Genomic DNA, 24,569 nt, shown 5'->3' with positions numbered 1-24,569 from the left:
TACGTCGCTTATGCCTGATTCTTCCTTCAACATTTATGAAAACCTTTGTAATAATGTACATATATTTACATACTTAATATGTACGTAGATGGAATGATTGAAGTTCTAGTTAAGCAATGGGGAAATTAATTAACAGAAACTGCTTTAAACCGGTGATAATACATAAATTCATCAAGAGCAAGTATGTATTTATTTCACCTTGGAGAATATACCAACCAATATTAACTACGTGTTTGTGTATATACGTAGATATGTATAATCTGATGGCATTTGATTAAAACGGCATTATTTGACAACCTAAAGATAAATTGCATATCCTTCAAATCTTTTCCGTTCAGATTAATCACAGTAATTAAAATCAATTCATGTTCCACGTGGATGGCGTGATTTTCACGAAAATATAGAATTCAATTATTTGAGGATTATATTCAAGAATTAATTATCTAACTATGTACCTTACGTATATGAAATACTTTGCGCAATAAATATGCCTATTTATATATGTACATGGAAAGCTAATTAGTGTTTTCAGGAGATGACAGAAATGGTTTTCAGAAAAGCGTAGCTCATTTTTACTAACTTTTAAAAGGAATAAAATTGTCTAATCTCAGCGGTGACTGTACTTTCTGTTTCATGTTCTTATGATTAGTATAGAATAAATTGATCACACTAACAAGGGAACCTTTTTCTAATTGATTCATACTGGTCTCAAACTGTGCCAAACGAAATACAATTAAAACTTTACCATGGAACACTATCAAATTTAATTTGTAGATATTAGAACAAACCAAAATATTCACAAAAAGTAGCATTTTTAAAGCGAAATTCCAACATATAAACACAAACTTCGCATTCCTTTCGAATATTATATGACCACTCTTTGCCTAATATTATTATGCGTTTTTTGGGTAATGGGTCCCCTGTTTGAATTTGAAATCCGCCCGCCACCATGTTAACTTACGGACGAAATGAAACAGCGGCAAAACCAGGGGGACCCATTACCCAAAACATTTATAATAGTCACTCATCATTTGTAAATCACCCATGAATTTTGCTCTCACAAAACGTTTCCACCTTAGTGATGAGATTTTCGCTTTGCCACATATACATACTGAATTTTAACACCTTTGCTGGCATTCTTTATTATTCACCTCCAAATTTCTTTGGTAGACTTTTAATTTAATTGTATTAAATTTGACATAGTTTGAGATGAATATTAAACAATTCGGATCTGAACGTGCTAAAAGGTTTCCTCGTAAGCAAATTTTACCCTGCACGTTCGCACAATGTTATCTTGACCAGCTATCCAAATATAATTACTCTAAATCTGATAACAATAGAATACCCGTTGTATGTATCTCACAAGTCAAAATATTTAACTATGTACAATCCCACGCCTCCGACTTTGCCCTTCTCAGTTCCTCTCAGAACTTTGTCCAGCACGATCAAGATTGTCAATTTCTGGCAGAAAGCTGAAATGTATTCGACACAATTCCTCCCCCTGATTGTTCACCATCTAAAACTATGCGGCATAATAAACTGCCTCCCTTTCGAATTCGACGTTAACTCAAAGCAACTAATTTTGACAAAATCTTTTAGAAAAATCCGAATTTTCCAGTTCCAATGCATCCTGACTGTGATTTACTGTATCGTACTGCTATTTCACCTCTGCTTCTCAGGAACGCTGACAACGCTACAGAAATTCCAAGGATTGCCGTTCTTCTTAATTTACATACTTCTTCTCTGTTGTCGATGGAATGTCTCCCTTAATATTTCTCCCATTCAAGCGGTCAACTCGTTTCTAAAATTTGAGAGAGAATTGCTACCAGGTACTAAATTACTGTCTTAAATTTAGTTTAAATGCATTAAAGGTAATATAGTCTACGTCTATGTTGTATGCATAAAAATTGCAAATTTTGAAAGCGAACTTTGCACATTTTAAAGACAAACTTTTCAAATTTTGAAAGATTAGTTTAGTAAAGTTTCGAGACGTGTTTGGTGTATGGGCCAAATTTGAAAAACTTAAAGTACATTTTCTTTGTATATTTTTGTACAAATTTTGCACAAAAGATTAGCACACATTTTGTCCCTGTTCTTCAAAATGTGTACCTACCTTAATACTTATCTGGAATTTAGATGCTGTAAATATGAAAAAATCCTTCGAAGTCCAAATCATGACTCTGTTTCTTTACCTGGCCCAATTCTCCATCTTCATAATCCCCGTGGGGACTTTCTGTCTCTTGACCTTGCAACCATGCACGCCTCCCTTCCTCCTCTCCATGTCGGGAAAATGTGCCAATATTCACTGGGCCAAGGAGCCTTACTTGATGGGTGTGGTTCTGTTCGAAACATGGATGTCCCTGCATATTCTGCATTCCGGAGCTACGTGGATATTCTATGCAGTCTTTGTCGGTATTGTGTCTATCCTGAACTACTTTCAAGTGTTGACGAGGTTAGTTTCGTACATAAATAGATATTTAAATATGTAAATACAAAGACATGCGATCAATTTGAGGTGGCCGATCCAATGTTATAATTAATTTTCGTCTTAAGCACAGAAAATTATGTAACATATAAAACACACCAATTTTTGGAAGAAACCAAAACTAAACAAATATTTAAACGGAATGAAAATTTTCTGAGATAAAATCAGCAATTGATAACATGCTTAATGTAACCCTTTTCATTGGCCCATTGAATTTGAACTAATTTACATAAACTATGAATTTTAGGCGTCTTGAGGAATCTCTAACAATTTCGGAGAATCAAAATTGCATGCGAATGTATCGATGTATTCAACTCTTGGAAAAATCCTTTAATGGATTTCTCATGGTTCGAACCATTCCTGCGATGGTCGCCTTCATTCCAACGCTACAGATTGTGTCGCAATATGTCTGCATAACGATGCACGACGAAATCGAGATGCCTGGATTTCTTGTATTTCCTCTCATGCTGATTGATTCCGTTATGGTGAATATCATGGTTTTCACTTTGGCGTCTTGGGTGAACAATATTTCGACAAAATTTCTACACAAGTTGGACAAAAAGATTGCTGGATTGAGAGGAACGCGAAAATCGAATCTAAGGAAGGAACAGGTAGCATGTTGCGTGCTGAAGATAAAATTCGGATCAAACTTCATCGACAGTGGGACGCCATTAGTGATCCAAAATTTCTGTTTGACTCAAACCATGTCACTTATTTTGATCCGGTACAGAAATGGGAGGATAGGTTTAGAGTAAATTGGGAATTAAAAATTCATTAAGTATTGAATTATTAAGTCGGAGTAATGGATAGCCTAGATTAGGCTTTGCTTTAATCATCTTATGAACATATAGGTAACGTAATTCGATACTGCTAATGGAAAATGTTGTTTGGCAGTACATAAGTAAATATTAACGTAATTCATGAATTGTATACGTGACATGACATAACCAAATGTGGGATATTCACAATTGTCTGTGTATCCTTAGTATCATAAAATGTATAGCTTATGAAGAAGAAGGGACCAAGCTTCGTAAAAATCGTAAGCTTACGAGGGAACCTTTTATAGTGCCCGGAGCTCCCAGCATAGCCACTATATACATTAGACGCAGTTTTTAATACTAGTCCAATGATGTGACAAAATCTCCGTGTCAAAATGCCATTTGGTCAAGCGGTGACGATTTTAGTGACGCGCCGAACGGTCACTTTCTCCCATGATTTCAATAGCGCAGCTACTTTTCGACACACGCTCCTCATCTTGCTACTGAATTCTCAACTCATTTACTCACTAAGCACACTGGTACTTAATTTAACTATATTTACAATATCATTACAATTTATTATTTATGGCTTATCAATGTTATTTTTGCGTTCGGATTTGAAAGTTGCAAAATGTTCACGCGCACTTTTTGAAGAAAAAATTACTCCACTTGTTTAAATTCATAAGAAGTTGCTATATTTTTTCCGAATAGTTTTTAAACTCCAATATTTTAAAGGAAAAAAATCAATATTGAAAACTTGTAAATCTACTTCCATAAAGCGTTAGTGTTAAGTTCTGCCTGGGTCCCTGTGGCTCTCAATGCAAATTGCCCCGTAGAGGAGACAAAGAAGGACGCGGAGCAACGGTTGCATGCATGAATTTTCTGCATGAGTCTCACTTCTCCTGCACGTGACTTTCACGTACGCTTGCCATCAATCTCAAATTAAATGTCTTTGTATATTTGCAGTGTGCAAGTAAATTGAGTGAGTAAGCAGTATACATACATACATCACTCATCAATAGTGGTTATCATGATAAGTGATCTTGATAAACACTATTAATTAATTATTTTAGTTTGAGAAACTCCACCCACAGCGAGTGGCATATCAATTCGAATGTATTTTTTACGCTGAATCCAACGCCATTAATGGTTTTGACCTCCGAGGCCCCCGTGACCTTGCCGTGACCGTGTTGTCCAAATATGGCTTATTCGTTATGTCGCATATCAATTCGAATGTATTTTTGATGCTGAATCCGAATCCGTCAATAGCTTGGCGTTAATTGTAGAAGTTAACGGGGTTTATGGAACTTAACGGGAGCGTGAAGCGTGGGAATTTAAATAGTTAGCTATGCAGTTACTCCCACGCGACGGGAATTTAAGTAATTAACTATTCAACTACCCCCACAGGGGGAAATTAAATTGTACTGTGACCAGGTTAATTAAAATGCAGTATGATTTGGGCAAACCCTCACTCTGATGTATGTATGTAGTATGACAAAGTCTTCACTGCGAATTATTTAAAGTATAGTATGACGGATTTTTCGCTTTGGGCACACCCCCCACTCTAGAACCCGGCCTTGGCCGGGCTATACGCTAGTGGTAAATAAATTGTAATGATATTGTAAATATACATAGTTAAGTTAGATGTTAGTCTCATCGGTGAACAAATGAGTTGAGATTTCTGTGAGATGGGTGTGGAGCGTGTAGTGAAGAGCTGAAAGGGTACCTGCACTACTAAAAGCATGGCGACCGTGACCGTTCTGCGCGTCACCAAAGTCGTCACCACGTGACCAAATGTCATTTTGACACGGAGATTTTGTCACATCATAGGACTAGTATTAAAAACTGCGTCTAATGCATATAGTGGATATGCTGGGAGCTCCGGGCACTATAAAAGGTTCCCTCGTTAGTAACGTGATTTTTAATGACAAAATCTTACGAAGGACGCTTATAAAATCTCGTAACCGTTGCAACTTATTTTACGATATGAATAATAGTATAAAGGAATCTTGAATACCCTCAATAGGTTTCTACAACTTAACTTAATAGTATATGCGATTTATCTAAATATGTTTATAAGTAGTAATTAATTTAGACGTATACAATCTAGATAAGTTATACAGATATGTACATAGTAAGTGTATATATGTGCATATACATATAATACCCATTACCCATATGTGATGCAATTTTGACAAGTGATGACAATGATGAAAAGGAGCAAATAAACTATAGTGTCCTAATTTATCAATGACTGTATTTTAATAATAGTGTAAATGAATTTAGTGGGATCAGTAAATCTAAATATATACATTCATAAATGTTTGCTTATGCACTCTACTACATGTACATATATATACAATCAAATAGCCGATACCTGGTGAAAACAATTTTCTTCAACTTTTTTAAACGGTACTTACAACTTCATCAACTTCTTCTTTTCATGTCATATTTTACATCTTTCCTTTGGTTTGTGTAAATTAAAATAATTATCTGTATCAATTTAGTCGTTCCTGATTGGGGTGTAAAACGAGTATCTGGCTCTGCCCCATTGATTCGTATAATTCGCCCCATAATACCTCTCACCAACTCGGAGATAATCCTGGATTGAATTATTATTTGTGGCGTCCCTGTAGTTCTTGCTGTTCAAAAGGTTTGGGAGGGTGACCCCGTTCCAAGCCGCGTCTTGAAAGGTGTCCTCGATTGTAAACAACTTTCGAAGATTGTACCCCGGAACGCGCATCACAACCGTGAGGAGCCTGTACAGATAGAGTTGTAGTGTCCATCCGGGAATGTTTATCTGCGTACCCTGTGAATAATAAAATTAGTAAATTAAAGTCTAAATATCATTTTAGTTTCGACCAAAACGCATGGGCGTACTCACGTTGGCCTTCACAAATCTCGTAAATTGAGCATAGCAGCATAACTTACGCATAAGTTTTGCGAAATTTGCTAGATTTCACAGAATATTTGCTGGGAAACCATGAGATTTTTTTACAAATTATGGAAATAAATTATGTAAATTAAGGGTAGGATGACGAACTTAGCAACAAATTTTTACCCCAACTTCCAGCCTGATTTTCTTAGCTGAATGAAGTAATACAATTTTTCTGATTTCATGTATTTAATGATAAATTATTTAGCTTCGTATGTTCAATTCACCCTAGTGCATTGAACCAGTACTACTAGAGATAAGTCAATTTTAGTGAACTACGATTTAATTTACTGGGGTAACGTTCTAGGTCTCAATATTACAGATATTGACCTCAAACCAATTTTATTGTGCAGCTAATATGCTGGTGGGGCGGGAGTGATATGGGTCTTTCCAATCATGTTGATCCCTTCATGCTGAAATTCCGCTTTTAAAATAAAATTTGCATATTTTTCATGCAAAATTTTAGATTACCGTAATTTGTGCACGCCAAGAACAGAATCGTCGGAAAGACCCATATCACTCCCGCCCCACCAGCATATTAGCTGCACAATAAAATTGGTTTGAGGTCAATATCTGTAATATTGAGACCTAGAACGTTACCCCAGTAAATTAAATCGTAGTTCACTAAAATTGACTTATCTCTAGTAGTACTGGTTCAATGCACTAGGGTGAATTGAACATACGAAGCTAAATAATTTATCATTAAATACATGAAATCAGAAAAATTGTATTACTTCATTCAGCTAAGAAAATCAGGTTGGAAGTTGGGGTAAAAATTTGTTGCTAAGTTCGTCATCCTACCCTTAAATCAAAATATGACAACAGGACTGTTGTTATAGCTTTGCGAAATTTGCGAATCCACTCACGACACAGATTTTGTGAGCTAATTTGCTAAATGAGTTTCCATGTTAAATATAACGCTGTGGTGACCCCGCTCGTTGAATGGAAAAGATTTGTAAAAATTATTAACGAATTTAAGTATAAGAAATTTTATGAAATTTTGAATTCCTTTAACTTGTGATTTGTAAAATAATTCTGCAGTTAAACACAAATATTAATTTTTATACACGAACCTTCATAATATTTTCCAGTGTCACTTTTGATCTTTTATCCAAGTGGAAAAATCCTGGGACGATGTAACCCTTAAATATTTTGCTATAATATTCCTTCAGTTCTTTGAAGTTGGGTTGTAACGCTAAATTGTAGGCGTCGTCAATTCCAAGGGAATATCCTATCACTGCCGAGAGATGGTTGAATGCCCAGAGGTCACTTCCGACGATGCCAAAATTTCCACCAGCCAGAATTGGATAGGCGAACGCGTTGAAGAGAAAGAGGGAGAGTGACTGCTGATTAAAATATGGCGTGGACGTATTCCTCTCCTCAAAATGGGGCGGAAGTCGTCTCTCCACTTCCGGAATGGGGGAAGCAATCAAATCTTTTTGAAAAGCGTCCCACACGGCGTCGTTAATTGTAACATTGTCAAAAGTAGACTCGTCAACGATCTCTGGGTTGTAGGCGTCCTTTCTCCGCTTGGCGTCAATGTCTCGCGCCACCTTGATGTGAATCCACCTAATTCGATTAACCGTTTGGAGAAAGTCGCTGTCATCGCGGGGTGGGCCACCTTGAATGTCTTGAAACCATACCTATGAAAAGTATGACACATATCAGTATGCAAACTATGTATTTGCATGTGGGGTAAATTTTTCAAAATTTCAGATTTGTCTGTTTGTCCAAAATTTGTAAATGTTCATGATTCACAGGTATACAAATTTAGTGAACGACATACATAATTCGTTTCTTAACAATAAATACGCATCCCTACAGATTTTTGTAAACTTTGCGAAATTAACGTACAGAATTTGCAATTGTCAAATTATGTGGGGCAAGATTTGCATAAAATACCATATTTTTTGCAGCGAAAGACGACAGGATTCTGGCACACACGATTGGTGAGGAAGACATGACCTGCGTGAACATGATGACATCTCGAATATCTGGCGTGTTCATGTTCGCTGCGCGACCGAGCGCCGCAGCTAGGCCGACACTCCAGAAATTGTTTCGCGCAAATTGCTGACCACGCTGGAAGAGCTCGTAATTAATCCAGGTCGGAAAGGACTGGTCGACACGGGGTGCATTCCCGTAAACATTCCTGGCCGAAGGGAAGTCTTCGTATGGGACTGAGCAGGACGGTAGATTGCTGAAATTTAAGGGGCCAGTTGCATATTAAAATGGTGTTATGCAGTTAAAATTGAACCCGATTATTGCAAAGATTAAATATCACAAAATCTCACTTGTGAAATTAAAGAAATGTTGTATCGACAATACCCAATTAATTATGATGAATAATGGATATTCACTTTTTGTTAACTAAGTAATTAAATTGATTTTGTTAATTATTTTCTATAAAGGTTAACCTGCGGATAAGTTTTACATCTCGTGTGCAACCACAAGTTCCTTGCTCTTGATATTGTGACGAATACGGGCATTGCTGCCCCCATATGCTGCTGAAGAAGTGCAAAAGCAAGTAAATTTTAGTTGAAGACGTCATTATTAGAAGTTCCGGGGATCAAGGTGCGAATTGACTGAACGAATTTTGAGAATGAATTGTACATTTATATCGCAATTTTCTTTTACACAATCAAATGACGCAAAATACAAGAAATTTCATACATGGAATTAATGTCAAGAAGGTTGGATTAGATTGGTATGAGTAGGTATGTAAATATGTACGTATTTAGAATTTATGTATGATATTATATTTTCAGACGAAAATAACTGCATATTATTTTCCGACACGGACGAGAAATGGTGATTGCGACCACTTCGTAGAAATGGTACACGGCTACGTGATTTAATTTAAGTAAGTTGGAAATTCTCGAACTTGGCCGTGACAACTCATGAGTTAATGAACTTGACTTTGTAGAGCAATGCACATAGAAACTCGTACCATACGTGCAAACTTTCCTCTTAATCTTAATTTGCTTAATTTATGAAGTTATGTCAAAATCTAAAAAATCCTCACTTCATGACCTCCTAAAATGCATCCATGTAAATATATACACATCTTTCAGCCACTTCATGATTTTGCACGCATGCTTCCAACATCATTGTTGCAATAAAAATTTGAGACATCATTCGATGTTAATTTGAATCATATTGAGTTTATTCAAGTAGTAATTAATTTAAATATAATATTCATTTCAATAGTGCTTATGTGTTTATGTAACCTCGTGGAGGCTTGTAATCAGAACAATTGGGGTCATGAACACTAAGTTGCTAAATTCATGGAAGTGTATTTCCAGCAGATCCAGGAAGACCGTTCGGTGCTCCACCAGCTCCAGGGGCTCCACCGGGATGACCATCGCCACCATTACCCCCATGACCACCTAAAACAGGCCAAACATGCCAAATTTCACAATTTTAAGGCAAACATGAACTAATTTATTGGAAATTCACGCTTACCAGTTCCTGTTCCTGACCGAATCCCACCGGCTCCACCAGCCCCACCCGTCAGCGTGTTGGAAGACCCACCATGGCCTCCTGCACCCCCCGCAGTATTCCCACTTCCACCCGCACCACCTAAGAAATTCGCATTTTTAAAAAATAATTTACTTCAAAATTTAGAATTTATTTTCAGAAATCTTACCAGCTCCGCCCGCCCCACCGGGAACATTCGTTCCAGGGAAGCCAGCTCCACCCCTTCCCCCATCGCATCCTGGACCGCCTGCAGTCCCCGCTAGACCCGCCTGTCCGTTTGATGTCCCATCAGCCCCGGCCGCCCCACTGCAACCCTCCACCACGACACCCCCAATACCCGCCAGCGAGATTAGAAGGACTACTTGGAAAATGACAGCCATGATTCGTTTTTCGAGAATGCTTTAAAATGTTAAGAAATATGTGATGGAAATATTGCAGTCAAATTATTGGATTGCTTCATAGTTGGCATTTGTAATCCTTATATATAATAAAAAGTGGGCAAAAATTGTTGTTCATGTGGATTCTGTGACGGTGGTAAGAGCGAAATGAAGCAGCAGTTTGTTGTTGAGGTCGAACGAAACCTTGTTGTTCCACTTTTAAATATCTGGATACATAGACATGAAGACATGGGATGCACATTTTGTTGTTGGTGGACAAGGTTCCAGTATTTATTTTTTATTTTTTATTTTACTATAAACTAATTTTAATTTGATGCTATAATTTATAAACCTATAATTACGGGAGCCTTTTAGACAACAAAGTGGTTGAAGACATATGTACTCAGTCTACATAATAAGCTTAGGAGGAAAATAATGAGACGTTGTTTCTTGGTACAAATAGAACCATTTAAAATATTATGAGGAGAAAGTACACTTGAAAGCTGAAAGTGGATGTGTCTTTCATATATGCATTTTCTTTAATCAATATAAAAAATGCATGCATATTGCATGTACTTCTCGTATCCATATTTAATTCGAATTACTATATATGCAAAATTGTTCTAGATTAAGCATTAGTCACAATAACATGTTGTTTTCACTAATAAAATAAAACTTGTTATGTAGTCCATATCCGTGCTTAGGAAGAAGTCGTCCTTTCATGGCACATCTGCCAACATCGTGCAATCGTTTCACTAACCGAAGCAACATGCAAACTTTTAACTGCATGACATTTTGCTGCAAATGTTGCATCTTTCGTGTGAATGCAACAACATGTTATGAAAGACAGATATATAGAGGTTTGTAAAATATTGGGTCTTCCAATCACACCCACGGCCACGGCCCTCATGAATAGGGGTTGGAAATTTGAGGCAAATTGAGATTCATGCAATTTCATCACCCATCACAACATTAGCTCTTAATTCGTAAGAAAATGTATCATAATGATGAAATCTGCATCAATCTCAATTTGCCTCAAATTTCCAACCCATAATTATTTACTTACTAATATTTTCCTTCATAATTAAGTAACTTAAATTTAAACTCATCAAGAACAAAGGACAAAGATATTGGTTTTGAATGATTTTAAACGAACCCAATTTCTCGTGAAAATGTAGAAGCTGACATAAATATGAAGACTACATATGCCCAAAAACAACAAAAGTCCCGTTAATTTACAAGAAAAAGGTGACACACAAAAAAACTAGACTGCTGAAGCTACAATGTGCAAAAAATGTATCTTTGCAATCTAATTTTGTCAATGTTCACATGATTAAAATCACAATTCCTCACCAGTGGGCACATTAAATTAATGTCATTAACAAACTGCATTATGTTTCTCCCATAATAATCTCACCTGATCGCATTAATTACTCGCAATAATGATCATCATTCACAGGCAGAAGAAGTAAACGAGAAAAAAAACTTCCAGAAAAAATCATGCAAAATCCTGTCTCAAAAAAAACTTAGCCTTAAAAAGAATACGCTATAGTAAATCACATATAAAAAAAACGCGACTTGCCGGCGTCAAGTTGCTGGACGAAGGTGCCAGTAAGTCTGGACCACCACCACCACTACTCCTGCCTTCGCTTAGCAATAGCAGCAAAAGGCTTCCGACGCGTCCAAAAGTCGGCATCTTCTTCTTGAACAACCATCCTTCGTCCTCACTTCTTTTCATCTTCCGGGAAGATTCTTCTCTTTTTCTGTTCATTTCTTCTCCGTTTTTCGACTAGGTTGGACGTGCGAGGTAGAGCTCGTCAAGAAATTTTCACTTTACGCTTCTTTACTTTTTGTAGACGAATCGAGTTTCAAGGTAGCTTTCTCGTCAGATAATTAGGGTTGTTTTTAGTAGGTCGTCTCTGCGAAAAGTGACTGATAAGCGAGGTTTGTTATATTCTCAAGCAAGACGAAATTATGGCTTCGAATTTCAAGACCGAGGTCGAGGAAGAAGAAAGAGAACTTCCGGAAACTTTTTCTCGCATAGTCGTTGGAGAGAATGCGGAACGTTTAGATGTAAGTTTTTATTTTACTTAAATTTTCTCAGTTTGTAGTTGTGAATTTAAATTGATGGTGATTGGGATGAAATGGGTTTTTAGAATATGTATAATTTGTGGGGAACATGAATTGGATTTGTTTTTTGGATGGTCGCATTAAAAATAGTGTTCAACAAGTGATATTTTATTTTTGCTTCCAGCCCCGTTCGTCCGTATTGGCGAGAGAACAAAGAGATATGCAGAATATGGAGAAGTTATTGACGAAAACCTTTGAAGAACTTGGTGCTCTCGCCGACGCGACAGGAATGCCAATAATTCAGGAAAATGGACAGAGAACATTTGGACCTCGCCCAAATGACACTCGGACCCCAATGAAAGGTATGGAAGTGCTCGTTATTAGTAATTTAAGTTTGAACATAATAGATTGTGATTTTTTATACTTATTCAATTTTTTGTAGGGACTGAAGTATTTGTTGGGAAATTACCAAAATATATGAACGAAGCTCATGTTTACAACGTGTTTCGACCTATCGGGGAAATTTACCAAATTCGTCTCATGTTGGATTTTAATGGGCACAATCGGGGATTTTGTTTCGTTCAATACTATAACACTGAAGATGCGAAGTGGGCGATTGCCACTTTAAACCATTACGAGATTGCGGAAGGTGAGTGAAAAAAGTTAAAAGACCTTAATGAATAAATCGAATGCTTATTTTTCAATGTCCAAGGTCGACCAATTGGAGTCACTGGATCCGTTGACAATTGTAAATTGTTTATTGGTGGTATTCCAAAGGATAAAAGTGAAGCGGAGATATTTCTTGAGCTTTCGAGAGTGACGGATAACTTGGTGCGCGTCTTAGCTAAAGCTGGTAGAACGTCGGAAACGGTGAATCGTGGTTTTGCTTTCGCAGAGTACGAATCACATAAGTATGTACATAAGTATTTAGTATACCATTAATTTGGTTTGATTTTTACATAGTTTTATTGAGTTTGATCTAACTATTTCTCAGAGATGCTGCAATGGCTCGCCGGAAGATGATCCCAGGAAAAATTTTAATGTGGGGTAAGCTTGTTCATGTCGATTGGGCGGAACCCGAACATCCAGAGACAGTCAACCGAAACTACGGGCTTTCGAGAACGGTTCAACAACGAACGAGTGGAAAGTTTTACAACTTCTTCGACGTATTGGTGCCAATGGATCCCATGGTGCACATGAATCCGATGGCGTCGATGAATCACGTGAATCCGATGGCGTCGATTAATCACATGTTGCCGATGAAGCCAGATTATGGAATGCAAGGAAACTTGGCATGCTTTCCGAATCCCTTTAATTTTGTATAAAATCTACACAAATTATATATATATATATATATATATATATATATACGCATAGATTCATAACATAATTGCGTCCGTAGTATTTGCATTATGCATGAATTAAAACATTTGGCCAAAACTAGGGAGTGTTTGTTACTATAATGTACATATAATATGAACAATATAATTGTATAATATGAATGTGAGCACGAGTATGAATTTTCAAAGTAAATAATAAATGTTTGTAAAATGTGAAACGAAAAATTTAACATAAATAATAAATATTTCATTATTAACAATTATTGCACTACACCACCGCCAGTATATTTGCATGCAGTATAATTGTACTAAATTATTAGTTAGAACACGCCCATACAAATGTGTCGATTAAGTACATAAAATCATTTTACTTAAAACAATGCAATATACAATATATATAATTAGGCTAATCTAGTTTTCTCAATTGCAACTTAACGTTGAGTAGGTTAGGTAATTAACGAAAGTTAAATTGAAGATCATCTAAACATGTGCATAATTACAGGCAATTTTATGAAAACTAAAATGTTTAGCCTAATTCGAATTATAATTTTTTGCAAATAGCTATAAATAAGTATGCATGTAAATGTGCATAACTACATACCATAATTTCATTAATTTTTTAAGAGTTCTCCAGTCTGTATTTTGCAAATAAGCATTGGTAAAAAAATTATGAGAATCTACAATTCTACATACATACAACATATACACTTTATTGTTGATCATTGTGTAATTAATATACATATGTATATGTACATAATTATGTAAATAGTTAAATAGTATAACAAGGAAAAAGCATATCATAAATTGAAAATATAAACACCTACCTATTTATATGTATGTATATTTCAAGCTATTTAAATGACGTAAATCATTTTATGCATTTATTGTCCATTTTTTAAATTAATAATAATTCATTTATGACAATAAACGAATGCACACGCCCCTCCAAAAAATCCTTTCGTTACACTACTAACCCACATATTGATAACTAAATACTAAATGAATCTGTGGGCCACAGCACAGGTTGATTTCTGAGAATTCTGGCTTATGAATCAGATTATAATTCTTATGATCCATTAATTTAGATCAAATGACCATAAAGGATCCACTTCACTTCTGGTATAAAACTAAAGCTTTTCCAGACAGAGGATCAAAAACCATTTTGCCAATTAATATCTTTAGCCCTTGGAAAAATGTCGAGCAATTCACTATACCTCGTCGCCATCATCGCTTTTGCGAATTTCTTGTCCACCCAGGGATACATCTGCAATACTCCGGACGAATGGTTGTTTCCCACCAATAATGGGACGAGAAGCTTCCGCCCTTGGACAAAATGGCCTGGCGGAGTGGTCAAGTATGAATTCCACTCAAGTCTGAGTGCCAACGATAGGACCGAAGTCCAAAAAGCATTTAATGAATACCATCAGAAAACTTGTATCCGCTTCGTCGCCCGATCTCCAGGAGAGGCGGCGTACGTAAGTATCGAGGTTGACAACGAAGTGTGCGGGGTGGCCAACCTTTGTCGTACTGGGGGATACCAATTCGCCCGATTTGGGGGATCATGTCGCACATCAAACGTTATGGTGCATGAGTAAGAGAAAATTATTATATATTTCTTTCCAATTGTACTCATTTTTCCCAAAAATTCTTGAGTGCAGACTTGGACACAGCCTTTGCATGGGGCATGAACAATCCCGACCGGATCGGGACAACTTTATCCACTTTCCGGGCTGTGCTGCCAACGATATTCCCGGAAAGGATACAAGTAACGATGTGCTAAATTCCATGTATGATTTTGCAAGTCAAATGCACTACCAGTGCTATTGGTGTTTGGGTGGGTATCCAAGAAATACGAATGTGGAAAAGTGTGGAAGTGATGTTACTCCAGGCCTCAGTGTGCTGGATGCGAATAAATTGAATGAATATTACGACTGCGGAGGTATGAAAAAGGAAACAAGAAAATGAAAATATAGTATTTTTAGTTAGTAATATGTAGGCACTCACGCCAACATTTTGCAATAGTTGGCGGAGTAATCTTTGCGAATTTTCGTGAAGTGATGTTGATTATGGTCATTTGGCTAGTTTTTGCAGAGGTTGTCGTGAATACGGCCAATATTGTACAAGTTTAAAACCTATATGTGCATACATAAAGAATTAGGGCACATTTTCAGCAGATTGCACATTTTTTGTCGAAATCTACATTAAATGTCCATCTCTTATCAAACTAGGCTTAAGACACTGAATTTCTCCGACTAAGTACTTGTAAACTAAAATTTAAAAACATTGTCTTAACTCAGGCTGCCACTCGTACAGATTCCGAAATTTCCAGCTATTATCAGCTGCAGATAGGTCGGCATTGCTTCCTGGGGGATCTGATCCATATGTATCTGGACCAACCTACGTCTGTCGAGGTCTTCACCCCTCAGGAGACATCATTCCTGGCGTATTTAATATTCATTCCTCAACTTGTTACGTGTCCTATGGGAATGTGGAAGTCGCTCTTAAGGCAGGAGACGCACTTACAAATCCGAAAGGCGTTGGATTTAGTTGGGTACAACGACCAGGTGGGTAAATTGAGGAAATTCGCTCAAATTTTTACTTGGGTAATTTGCATTTTTTAATTTAAGCTTTTGTAAAGCGCATAGACACAAGAATTTATCACATACATATTTAAGTTTGTTTGTGAGTAGATTTGCCCTAGTAGTTTTTGAAACAAGTTTAACCGCTTGAAAATTTATAGAGTTTAATGAAACTACAAACATATAGTGTATACCGTAAAAAAGACCTCCTGCAAAAAATTGTTTTTTGCAAGCATAATTTCTTACATGAAATGAAGTCAATAAGCCCGATCAATTTGGGTGGCGCCTGAATCTTGCAATTTCTACATAGCAGTAAATTCCTCGCAAGAAATGTGAAATCAAATATTGTTTCCACATGGACGAATTGCTTAGGAGGTTATCTTAAATGTTTGTTTTGCTTGTAGGTACGTATATTCCAAGTAATGCAATAGCCGGTGGGAGGACACGCCAAGGCGAGACTTTGTATATTGGTCGTTCCCAAATTAGTGTTAATGGACAAATTGCAACAGTTCCGGGGAAAATTCATGCAAATTTTCCAGGTTATGCGTATTTCTCATATAATGGGAAGGAGTATAAAGTCACCAGTTTCGAAATATTGGTGTGCAACTAAAAAATGTAGTTTGATGAACAGCATGATATAAATAAATATGTACCAATTATCAGATACAATTTGCGTCTTTCTTTTTGGGTAAACATTTTTTTATGTGCTATAACATAGCGATGTTGGTTTTTCGCAAAAACTGGGAGTAACGACCTGGAAATTAATTGTGTTACTGCATTGGGATGCTGACCTCACCATGCCTGGAATGTGAAACCTGACACTGTCTGCACTTTTTCTCAGTGTACGATGAATTACAAACGACCGACTTGCTCTCGTATATAGTATTAAGCACTGTATGTATTTAGCCTGTATTGGGATGCCGAGTGCTACTTGTGGATGATGCCCACAACTGGATACTTACTTTACTTCACTATGTATTTGGCAAAACGTGATTTATACTGACCTTACGAGCAACTTCGCACCACCACAAAACTATATTGAGAATATGAATTGTACAAAGCGCACGTCTCCGGTTACGTTGTTAGATATTACCTTGTAATGTTTTAACATATAAGATCTTGTAACTGTATAAAACTTTGTCATGTAAGTTGTAATGATAATAATCTTGTATTATTTGTCCTGATTGAACTTGTCAAATTGGATAGTTATACTCATTGATCGAATTTGGTAATATGTATTTGTCGTTTTGAAAAATTGAAATTTCATATGTAACCCGTTGTACGTTGCTGTTGTTAAAGTTATTCATGTACCTTTATGGGCCTTAAGGCCTGCACAAAGGCTGCTAATAAATCAATCAATCAAATCAATCATAGCGATGTTGGCACGTATGTATGCACAGGTATATATTTACATTTGCATATAAATGCGCGTGCATGTCTCATGTATCTAGTTAAGGTGCTATCATCATTGTTCACGCCATCTTAACCTTATATTTTGCATGGACGAATTGAGCAATGCGTCCATTTTTGATCTGATGACCCTATCAGAAAATCTCTTTCCGTGTAGTTGCGTTACAAGAAAGAGGAGCAGCAAACTTGTCGACTCAGACCTGTGACCTTACGACAAAAACCAAGGAATGCTTGACACGAGGTCGAGTCAAATACGTTCAATTTTCTTATACTGGGTATACGATTCGATATTGCTCGGTGTCGTTGATTTTTCGCAAAAACTGGGAGTAACGACCTGGAAATTAATTAGAAACGAGAATGTTTTATTCCGTTAACTAGACATTGTTTAGGATCATGTTGAATAATAGCCTTTCCTCAATTACATGCATATACATACGTAGTTCCCCTGATCAGAATTACCATTGAATTGCATTTATCTATAATTTTCCTCAGTACCGCATAAATACTGATCAAGTAAAGAGCTGTAAAAATAAAATTCAACATGTCTCAGCTACTAAAGTTAACAATTTTGCTGGTAAGTCGAATTACTCTATGAAATAAGGTCACAATTAACGCAACCCTTAAATTTAGGTGCAACTCTATGCCGTTACCAGTCTTCCGGTCGCCTTCCCTCAAGATGACGGTGAAGAAGCGCCAGGCGTTCCTAGCGCGGCGGAAACGGCGCAAACCTTAGAAGGGGTGGGCACTCTGGTGAACGGAATTCTTCAAGGCGTTGCCGCCCTTCCCGTTATAAATTTCCAAAATCCATTCAAATCAGCGACCACCCCCGTACCGGTAACTCCACCGCCGAAAGCGCAACCTCCAAGTGTTCAGGTCATCTCGCAGGGCAGTTTAGATCAGCTCCTGGCAGCGCTGGGGACAGCAACCCCGGCCGTCGTGGCGGCAACTGCCGCGCCCGCAGTCGTAGTCACCACCCCGGTCGAAGAGGAAGATGACGATGATGATTTGGAAGCCAAGTTTTAAATAAATCTGCAGTTTTTTTGGGATTATGAAATTTTACCGTATTTCCTAAAATATTTATTTTTAAGAAATTTGTGACATTAAAAAAATTGACTTGAAATGCCATAATTTCGAGCACCCCATGGTTAGCCAGCTCATCCTCTGCAAGAGTTCGTGATTTCCGAGGCCAACGTGCATACGTAATTTCGTACAATGTTGCTTATGTAACATTTGTAGGTAAATAACTCTTATCATCGAGATAAGGTGCATGATGAAATCTATCATCGCAAAATTGCGTAGTATTCAATATTCATGCATGCGAAATTTGGCTCAACGTATCTGGAAAAGTCTGGAGTTCGTGGTAAAGTTGGTCAAAATAGTTTGAAAGCTGAATGAAGGAAGGCCTGTTCTGTGCAGTTGTGTCCCAACATTGCAACATTTTTTGATATCTAGTCAATAAAAAATGAAATTTGATTATGAATCGTCATAAATAAAATTTACATGTGTAAGCACACACATTTCATCCGTTGCGTAAGGAGGTCGTTCACACTTGATATCTCCTGCCCTCAATCCATCAATAAATTCGTTAGTAAAGGTTTTCCAACAACCGTAAGGAACCGCACCAAGGGAAAAATATTCCCAAATCGTTATTCCGAAAGACCAAACGTCACTTTGCGTCGACAACTTTGCGCTTTTTAATCCCTCCGGCGAAATCCATTTCCAAGGAAGTGGGATCTATGTATTTTAAGCTTTAGAATTTTTGGCAAATTTGCAGATAGCTCAATTACCGCTTACATCTGCATCTTGTACGAAGTACGAGTAATCATAAAGTTGGTGGGATAACCCAAAGTCGGAAATTTTTGCGGTCATGTCCCCCGTAAGAAGCACGTTTCTTGCAGCCAGGTCGCCATGAATAACCTTTTTCCGTGCAATGTACTCCATCCCTTTGGCAGTTTGCATTGACCATTTGATCAAATCCAGGGTTGTTGGACTGTCGAAATCTATGGCTACGTAATCACAAGCAACGACCTCCCATGGCGAATGTCGAGATGGTGCTGTAGTGTCAGAAAAGCGGCAACGATTCCCACGAAGGTAGTTTAACATGCTTCCGTATGAGCAAAATTCCACGATTACGAACAGTTGCCCTTAATGGGGGAAATATTACTTTTATAGATATAACTAATGTGGAATTGAATGTTCGTAACCCTGTAAATCTTTAAACTTTTGCAAAACTTTAGGAAAATCGCCTTACGCAAATAAAGGGCGTCTTTTGATCTTGAAAAAGTTTGCCAAATATTTTTGCAAAAATTGAACAGTCTGTAGAGTTACAAATGTCCAAGTGAATTGCGTGAATTGTGCTAATTTACCCCATAATTTACTTACTTTCTCCCAAAGCTGAGGTGCATGCACCAACTAGATTCACAATATTTTCATGTCGACCAATATAGCTGAGGACTTTCAATTCGGATAGTAGCGCCTTGAAGTAGATCGCATGAGCATTGGGGGACACGGTCTTTACGGCGACAGGTTCATCGCCTTGTGTAGAAAAAGGGTTCCCTTCTTCTCGCAGGAGATGGGCTTTAAGAACTTTCCCGAAAGCCCCGCTGCCAAGGGGTGGAGCCTTGTCGTCAAATTTTACCCGATTTATGTCTATTTCAATCTCTCTTCTGTATGGCTGATCTGTAATTCATGTGAATTTAAAAAATGAGTACCTCGAAAATCTCTGAACCTCGAATCATTGCGAATATTTGTAAACTCAAAGTAAAACGGAACTCCGAATATAAAAAATTATAAATCAACAAGTTTTTATAACTTGAAAATACCTTGAAAATTCTCCGATTTTCCTTCCTCCTCTTGATTAATAATTGCTGAACTTCCCTTTAAAAAGTCGTCAATTTCTTGGTCCGTTAACTTCTGGAGGATAAAATTAAGGCCGGCGTGTCGTTTAATTTCCCGAATGAAGGAGTACGCGACCCAGAAGGAATATAACTTGTAGGTCGTGAAACTCCACCAGGTCGCGGCACCAGTGATGTGGACCAGGCCAATGTACACCGTTTGGCAGAGCAGGGTCGCAAACCAGAACAAGTACAAAACCATGGACGGGATTAACCAGGACATTAATTTATCCACATCTCTCTGTAAATTTTAAATAATCAGTCATGATAAGGTTAATGTATTTATGAAATCATGACATGCATTTACCGTTGCTGCCGCGGTGTATAGTTTCCTTGTCAGGAAAATATTAGTGCATATGTAAAAGTAGTAATACGTCAAAATAACTGAACGCACTACGCAAAAAATTAAAATATTAGACAAGTTTTGAAGTCATTAATTTCAAAAAAAAAGTTCCTCAAAATTACTGTAAAACACTGTCCAATTTTGCTTCAACTTATCTCCTTCAATAGCTACGAGATGTCCGGGTATTCCGCAACTAAGAATGACCAACATTGATAGTTGAATACCCTAGAAAAATAAAAATACGTAAAATTTTAAAGTTAAAAAAATTCGAGTTTATTTTACCAGCTCCATAATTGCGATTGATTTGACCCCACCCTGCAGATAAAGGCCGAGACATGGTTGCCGAAATTGGTACGTTTGTGCCAAATCTTTTTCGCACTTTTGTCTTCCCATTTCTAGACATTTGAGGATCAACAAGCTTTCTGGAACACAAATTTATCCGCAAATAGAATGAATGAATTTGCATCCAACGGGTTTAATTCTCAGCCCACTTCCGCAACCGGTATGCGGTTTATGGCAGTTTTAATTTCCATGTATGTAGTTAACTAATTGAGGTTCAATTACACTCTGGGAGCAGTAACAATAACAGGTAACTTTTTAACGGCGTAGTTTTTATAACGGATGCAAATGAAGGAAATGGAACGAGCAAACTAACAAGATTGACAAACACGGATTATTTGACAGACTATCTGTGCTTGTGTACATCCAAATATGCATGTATCTCTTGTGGTATTGTGTCCTTTTGTGATAGGATGATCCGTCATGGCTTAGGTATGCTTATTAATACAGCATATTCTGCACACGTAAAAGTGAGGTAAACATGAGTGAAATTAACAACATCCTGGTTTGAGTTGAAGAATAATAAGTATACACATAGATAAGTATTTACTTACGTATTTGTTGTGGTATGGCTGAAGGTAGAGATATTTACTTACTACGAGATGATGCGTGTAGTAAATACGTAAATATTTTCATACATAACATTAAATGAAACAGAACTTCTGTAACAGAAGTGTATTTATTAATGGAGAAAGATACATACGTTGATCATCATGCTTTTTTGCGTATATTCAGCCCTAAGGATAAGTATGTATGTTGAATCTATGTATTTATGTATGTAGGTGTTGATAAAATCATGTGCGTAAATATACCTATATATTTATTTATGTACATACCTATGTATTTACGCGTGCAGATAAGTACACATTATCATGAACCCATACATACATATGTACAACCAAGTTTGTTACTCTTACATACATACATATGTAAATAAGTATGTATTTATTGATACTTCCATCAAATGTCACAATTATAAACTACGGATTTCCTATAAATCAAAAAAGTTGCATGTAAAGAGCATCTAAAATTGGCTGACAAAATTAACTTTGTAGGTGTACACATTTAGGACAATAATACGTAAAATTATGTGTGTACATATGCATTTTTAGTACCTACTTATTCAATTCACTATCAAACTAACCATATTTTTCCGCAATTGCATGTCGGGCCTAAACCAGGATAAGCATCATCTTAATACGAATTTTTGTTTTTCTATTGCAAAAATATTTCTCAGAAATAATTCTGGCAAGTTTACTAAGCTACTTATTTTCAGTGCAAGGAAATAATCCTAAGAATTGCATGTAACACGAACAACTCAGTAATTCACGTGTTTATACTGATGGCTATGCACAAATATATTTATTTACATATGTAATTATAAGAATTCTCATGAATTTTTATGTTTACCTCGGATACTAGTGTCCAGTATAGTTTAGTCGTATGTACATATATACGTTGTATAAATGAAGGCTTAATTATTCATAACTACATATTGAGATTATAATTTAAATGACGGCTTTGCCTAAAATTAGAATTCGTGCGATAAATGCGTCGTTATCAGGAAGTGCAGAATGAACATTCAAACATTTCGCTTTGTATATTTCTTCGTGCAATTCTGTCATCAAATTCTAACACAAATTAGTACCATGTTTCTGTCCAGCCTAAGTGACAGGGTTATATTTTTAACGACCTGTATCAACATTGTCTTCAGTATCACGAAACTCTCCATATTTTCTGAGAAAAATCCTTCCCGTGAAATTTACCTATCCAGAAATATTTGCGATATTCACATCATCACGGACGATTTTGACCAACTCACCATCACTACCCATGACCCAGTGACCCTTCACTTCACCAAATACCCCAACGGAACTTATCCCCCGCTCTGCATTTTCAAAATCAAACAACTCAACTGCATTTTAGCAGTGACTCATAGTTCCGACATATCTGCCAAAAAATCTATCGAATTATTTTGGCGCTCAATGTTTTCCGTGATGCATCGCCTACTCATGGATGACGTTGGTTACCTATACACAGAAAGACACATCGGAACGGATATGAGGTCTGAATTCTATCCAGAACATAATTTTGTCCTACATTTCACAAAATTAGACAAACTAGAATTTCAAAACGGCACAATTGGTTCATATTTTGCCTGGAAATTATGGACCCATGTGTCATCTGAGGACTGCAAGTACTACGAAAATTTGATCATATTTCACCTCAACTCTAATCAGCTTATCAAGTACCCCATGACGGTTGGAAAATCGCCAATAGTTGTTCCCATGGAAACTATGACCTTCACCCTTGCAATTTTTAGTCCTCAATTTAAATTCGAGACTTGACAATTCTACGTGCCTGGCAATTACCGGTATGACGGGGTAAAGCTGGTACCTGGTCAAAAATTATTGCCAATAACTTCTGGAGATTTGGAACTTTTACAAGTCTTGTACACCCTCGCAGAGAAAAGTAACTCGACAGCCATCGGCAACCTAGGTCACTCGTCCAATCAGCCAAAAGTTATTGTCGAATCGGAAATTGGATCCCTCCCCATTTACGAATCTCGAACGGTTCAATCCATAATCGTGACGAATTATGAAGGCTACAATTTCCTACATTGTTACAGAGAACCGAAATTAAGCTTTGGAATTTACTTGAAACCTTATCAATCAGATTTGTGGGTATGCCTCATAATTTCGACGTGTTTCACCGCGTTGGCAGTTCGCTTGTACGTAGCTCGATATATTCCTAAGAATAAGACCAGTTTCTCCGCTGTTTTCTTTTTCATTTCGTCTCTCTTCGATGAACCGTACTCCATTCCACTAATTTTGTACAAGATACCGTTATTTCGAGCGTTTACAACTCTCTGGTTATTCGTGGCACTCGTCCTGGTGAACAGTTATATTGGGATGTCCATCACCGATATCAGTTCTCCCCTTCCATCCGTACCGCTTCATTACTTTGAAAATGTTACAGACACTGGCGCAGTTTGCCGAAATTTGAGCGTTTGTGGACTTGCCGAACTGAAAAAGTTAAGATCCGCAATGAGCTCGAGGAAAAAGAATGTACAGTTTTTAAATAAGGCTGTCTTTGCAATAACGGAGCGTCTGAAGTATGACAGGTGTCCAGAAATTAAGGCATGCTATGAATATTACGATGTGTTGACGAAACTTCTACGAAATGCTATGCAAGCAATTGGTAAGGGACGGATTAGCACGGAAATTTTGCGAGTGGGCAGTTTGTTGCACCCGCAGCATAATCATGTCGACATAAGGCGGCAATTTTGGATTAAAAATGTGTCTTCGGAGGAAACACAGTCCTGTTCGAAAAGGATGGTGATCGATTTGTCAGAAATGGTGGCAGCGGAGTATGAATTTTTACGAAGAAGGTTTCCGAGGAGAGAGTTTTTCCTGGGAAAAGAAAACTTGACCCCGATTTTGAAAGTGTGGGGTTTCTTGCACACGAAAGGACTTGGGTTGGATGCACATTTTAGGAATTTATACGCAACTGGGATTATTTCAAAGTCGCAGGAAAATGGGAGGACGGAACTATTAAGGAA

The 24,569-nt window shown here is 37.2% G+C and overlaps 4 protein-coding genes and 1 long non-coding RNA gene across 6 annotated transcripts; 2 read left to right on the top strand and 3 right to left on the bottom strand.

The window, feature by feature from the left end:
- Nucleotides 1-5,473: 5,473 nt before the first annotated feature.
- On the bottom strand, nucleotides 5,474-8,820 carry LOC110857636. The gene is made up of 4 exons (XM_022106236.2): nucleotides 8,593-8,820; nucleotides 8,081-8,375; nucleotides 7,252-7,821; nucleotides 5,474-6,052 (listed from the first exon to the last, which is right to left on the bottom strand). The coding sequence occupies exons 1-4, from the start codon at nucleotides 8,724-8,726 to the stop codon at nucleotides 5,747-5,749; spliced, it is 1,305 nt and encodes a 434-aa protein (XP_021961928.1). The 5' UTR covers nucleotides 8,727-8,820; the 3' UTR covers nucleotides 5,474-5,746.
- Nucleotides 8,821-9,319: 499 nt separating this feature from the next.
- On the bottom strand, nucleotides 9,320-9,769 carry LOC118438191. The gene is made up of 2 exons (XR_004836651.1): nucleotides 9,641-9,769; nucleotides 9,320-9,564 (listed from the first exon to the last, which is right to left on the bottom strand). It is a non-coding gene; the product is annotated as an uncharacterized LOC118438191 (long non-coding RNA).
- A 1,950-nt stretch (nucleotides 9,770-11,719) lies between these two features.
- On the top strand, nucleotides 11,720-13,648 carry LOC118438183 (APOBEC1 complementation factor-like). The gene is made up of 5 exons (XM_035858043.1): nucleotides 11,720-12,105; nucleotides 12,287-12,464; nucleotides 12,545-12,751; nucleotides 12,815-13,013; nucleotides 13,097-13,648. The coding sequence occupies exons 1-5, from the start codon at nucleotides 12,007-12,009 to the stop codon at nucleotides 13,425-13,427; spliced, it is 1,014 nt and encodes a 337-aa protein (XP_035713936.1). The 5' UTR covers nucleotides 11,720-12,006; the 3' UTR covers nucleotides 13,428-13,648.
- A 577-nt stretch (nucleotides 13,649-14,225) lies between these two features.
- On the top strand, nucleotides 14,226-18,485 carry LOC110857635 (embryonic protein UVS.2). The gene is made up of 5 exons (XM_022106235.2): nucleotides 14,226-15,033; nucleotides 15,101-15,381; nucleotides 15,740-16,006; nucleotides 16,426-18,005; nucleotides 18,062-18,485. Exons 1-4 carry the CDS (start codon nucleotides 14,636-14,638, stop codon nucleotides 16,629-16,631), a joined length of 1,152 nt encoding a protein of 383 aa, XP_021961927.1. The 5' UTR covers nucleotides 14,226-14,635; the 3' UTR covers nucleotides 16,632-18,005; nucleotides 18,062-18,485.
- Nucleotides 18,481-21,362, bottom strand: LOC110857616 (platelet-derived growth factor receptor alpha). 2 transcript variants are annotated; one of them, XM_022106215.2, is made up of 8 exons: nucleotides 20,951-21,344; nucleotides 20,791-20,893; nucleotides 20,633-20,718; nucleotides 20,254-20,566; nucleotides 19,814-20,110; nucleotides 19,226-19,575; nucleotides 18,948-19,165; nucleotides 18,481-18,879 (listed from the first exon to the last, which is right to left on the bottom strand). In XM_022106215.2, exons 1-8 carry the CDS (start codon nucleotides 21,059-21,061, stop codon nucleotides 18,741-18,743), a joined length of 1,617 nt encoding a protein of 538 aa, XP_021961907.1. In that variant the 5' UTR covers nucleotides 21,062-21,344; the 3' UTR covers nucleotides 18,481-18,740. The 2 variants fall into 2 exon arrangements, with proteins under 2 accessions (XP_021961907.1, XP_035713931.1); XM_035858038.1 differs by lacking the exons at nucleotides 18,481-18,879; nucleotides 18,948-19,165 and adding an exon at nucleotides 19,683-19,747 and having other exon boundaries at nucleotides 19,418-19,575; nucleotides 20,951-21,362.
- Nucleotides 21,363-24,569: the final 3,207 nt, after the last annotated feature.

The sequence above is a fragment of the Folsomia candida genome, unplaced genomic scaffold, assembly GCF_002217175.1.
Source record: "Folsomia candida strain VU population unplaced genomic scaffold, ASM221717v1 Fcan01_Sc019, whole genome shotgun sequence".
NCBI lineage: Eukaryota > Metazoa > Arthropoda > Collembola > Entomobryomorpha > Isotomidae > Folsomia > Folsomia candida.
This window is presented reverse-complemented; position numbering and strand designations above follow the sequence as displayed.

Bases quoted from the DNA above. Each gene is read 5' to 3' on its own strand.
- LOC110857636 (XM_022106236.2), bottom strand. From the start codon at position 8,726: ATGACGTCTTCAACTAAAATTTACTTGCTTTTGCACTTCTTCAGCAGC. The intron at 7,822-8,080 runs GTATTTTATGCA...TACTTTTCATAG, and splicing joins CTTTCGCTGCAAAAAATATG to GTATGGTTTCAAGACATTCA. The intron at 6,053-7,251 runs GTTCGTGTATAA...TATTATTCACAG, and splicing joins CACTGGAAAATATTATGAAG to GGTACGCAGATAAACATTCC.
- LOC118438183 (XM_035858043.1), top strand. From the start codon at position 12,007: ATGGCTTCGAATTTCAAGACCGAGGTCGAGGAAGAAGAAAGAGAACTT. The intron at 12,752-12,814 runs GTGAGTGAAAAA...TCAATGTCCAAG, and splicing joins CCATTACGAGATTGCGGAAG to GTCGACCAATTGGAGTCACT. The intron at 13,014-13,096 runs GTATGTACATAA...ACTATTTCTCAG, and splicing joins GCAGAGTACGAATCACATAA to AGATGCTGCAATGGCTCGCC.
- LOC110857635 (XM_022106235.2), top strand. From the start codon at position 14,636: ATGTCGAGCAATTCACTATACCTCGTCGCCATCATCGCTTTTGCGAAT. The intron at 15,382-15,739 runs GTATGAAAAAGG...GTCTTAACTCAG, and splicing joins TGAATATTACGACTGCGGAG to GCTGCCACTCGTACAGATTC. The intron at 16,007-16,425 runs GTGGGTAAATTG...TTTTGCTTGTAG, and splicing joins TAGTTGGGTACAACGACCAG to GTACGTATATTCCAAGTAAT.
- LOC110857616 (XM_022106215.2), bottom strand. From the start codon at position 21,061: ATGGGAAGACAAAAGTGCGAAAAAGATTTGGCACAAACGTACCAATTT. The intron at 20,567-20,632 runs GTAAATGCATGT...TAAAATTTACAG, and splicing joins TATACACCGCGGCAGCAACG to AGAGATGTGGATAAATTAAT. The intron at 20,111-20,253 runs GTATTTTCAAGT...CATGAATTACAG, and splicing joins AAAATCGGAGAATTTTCAAG to ATCAGCCATACAGAAGAGAG.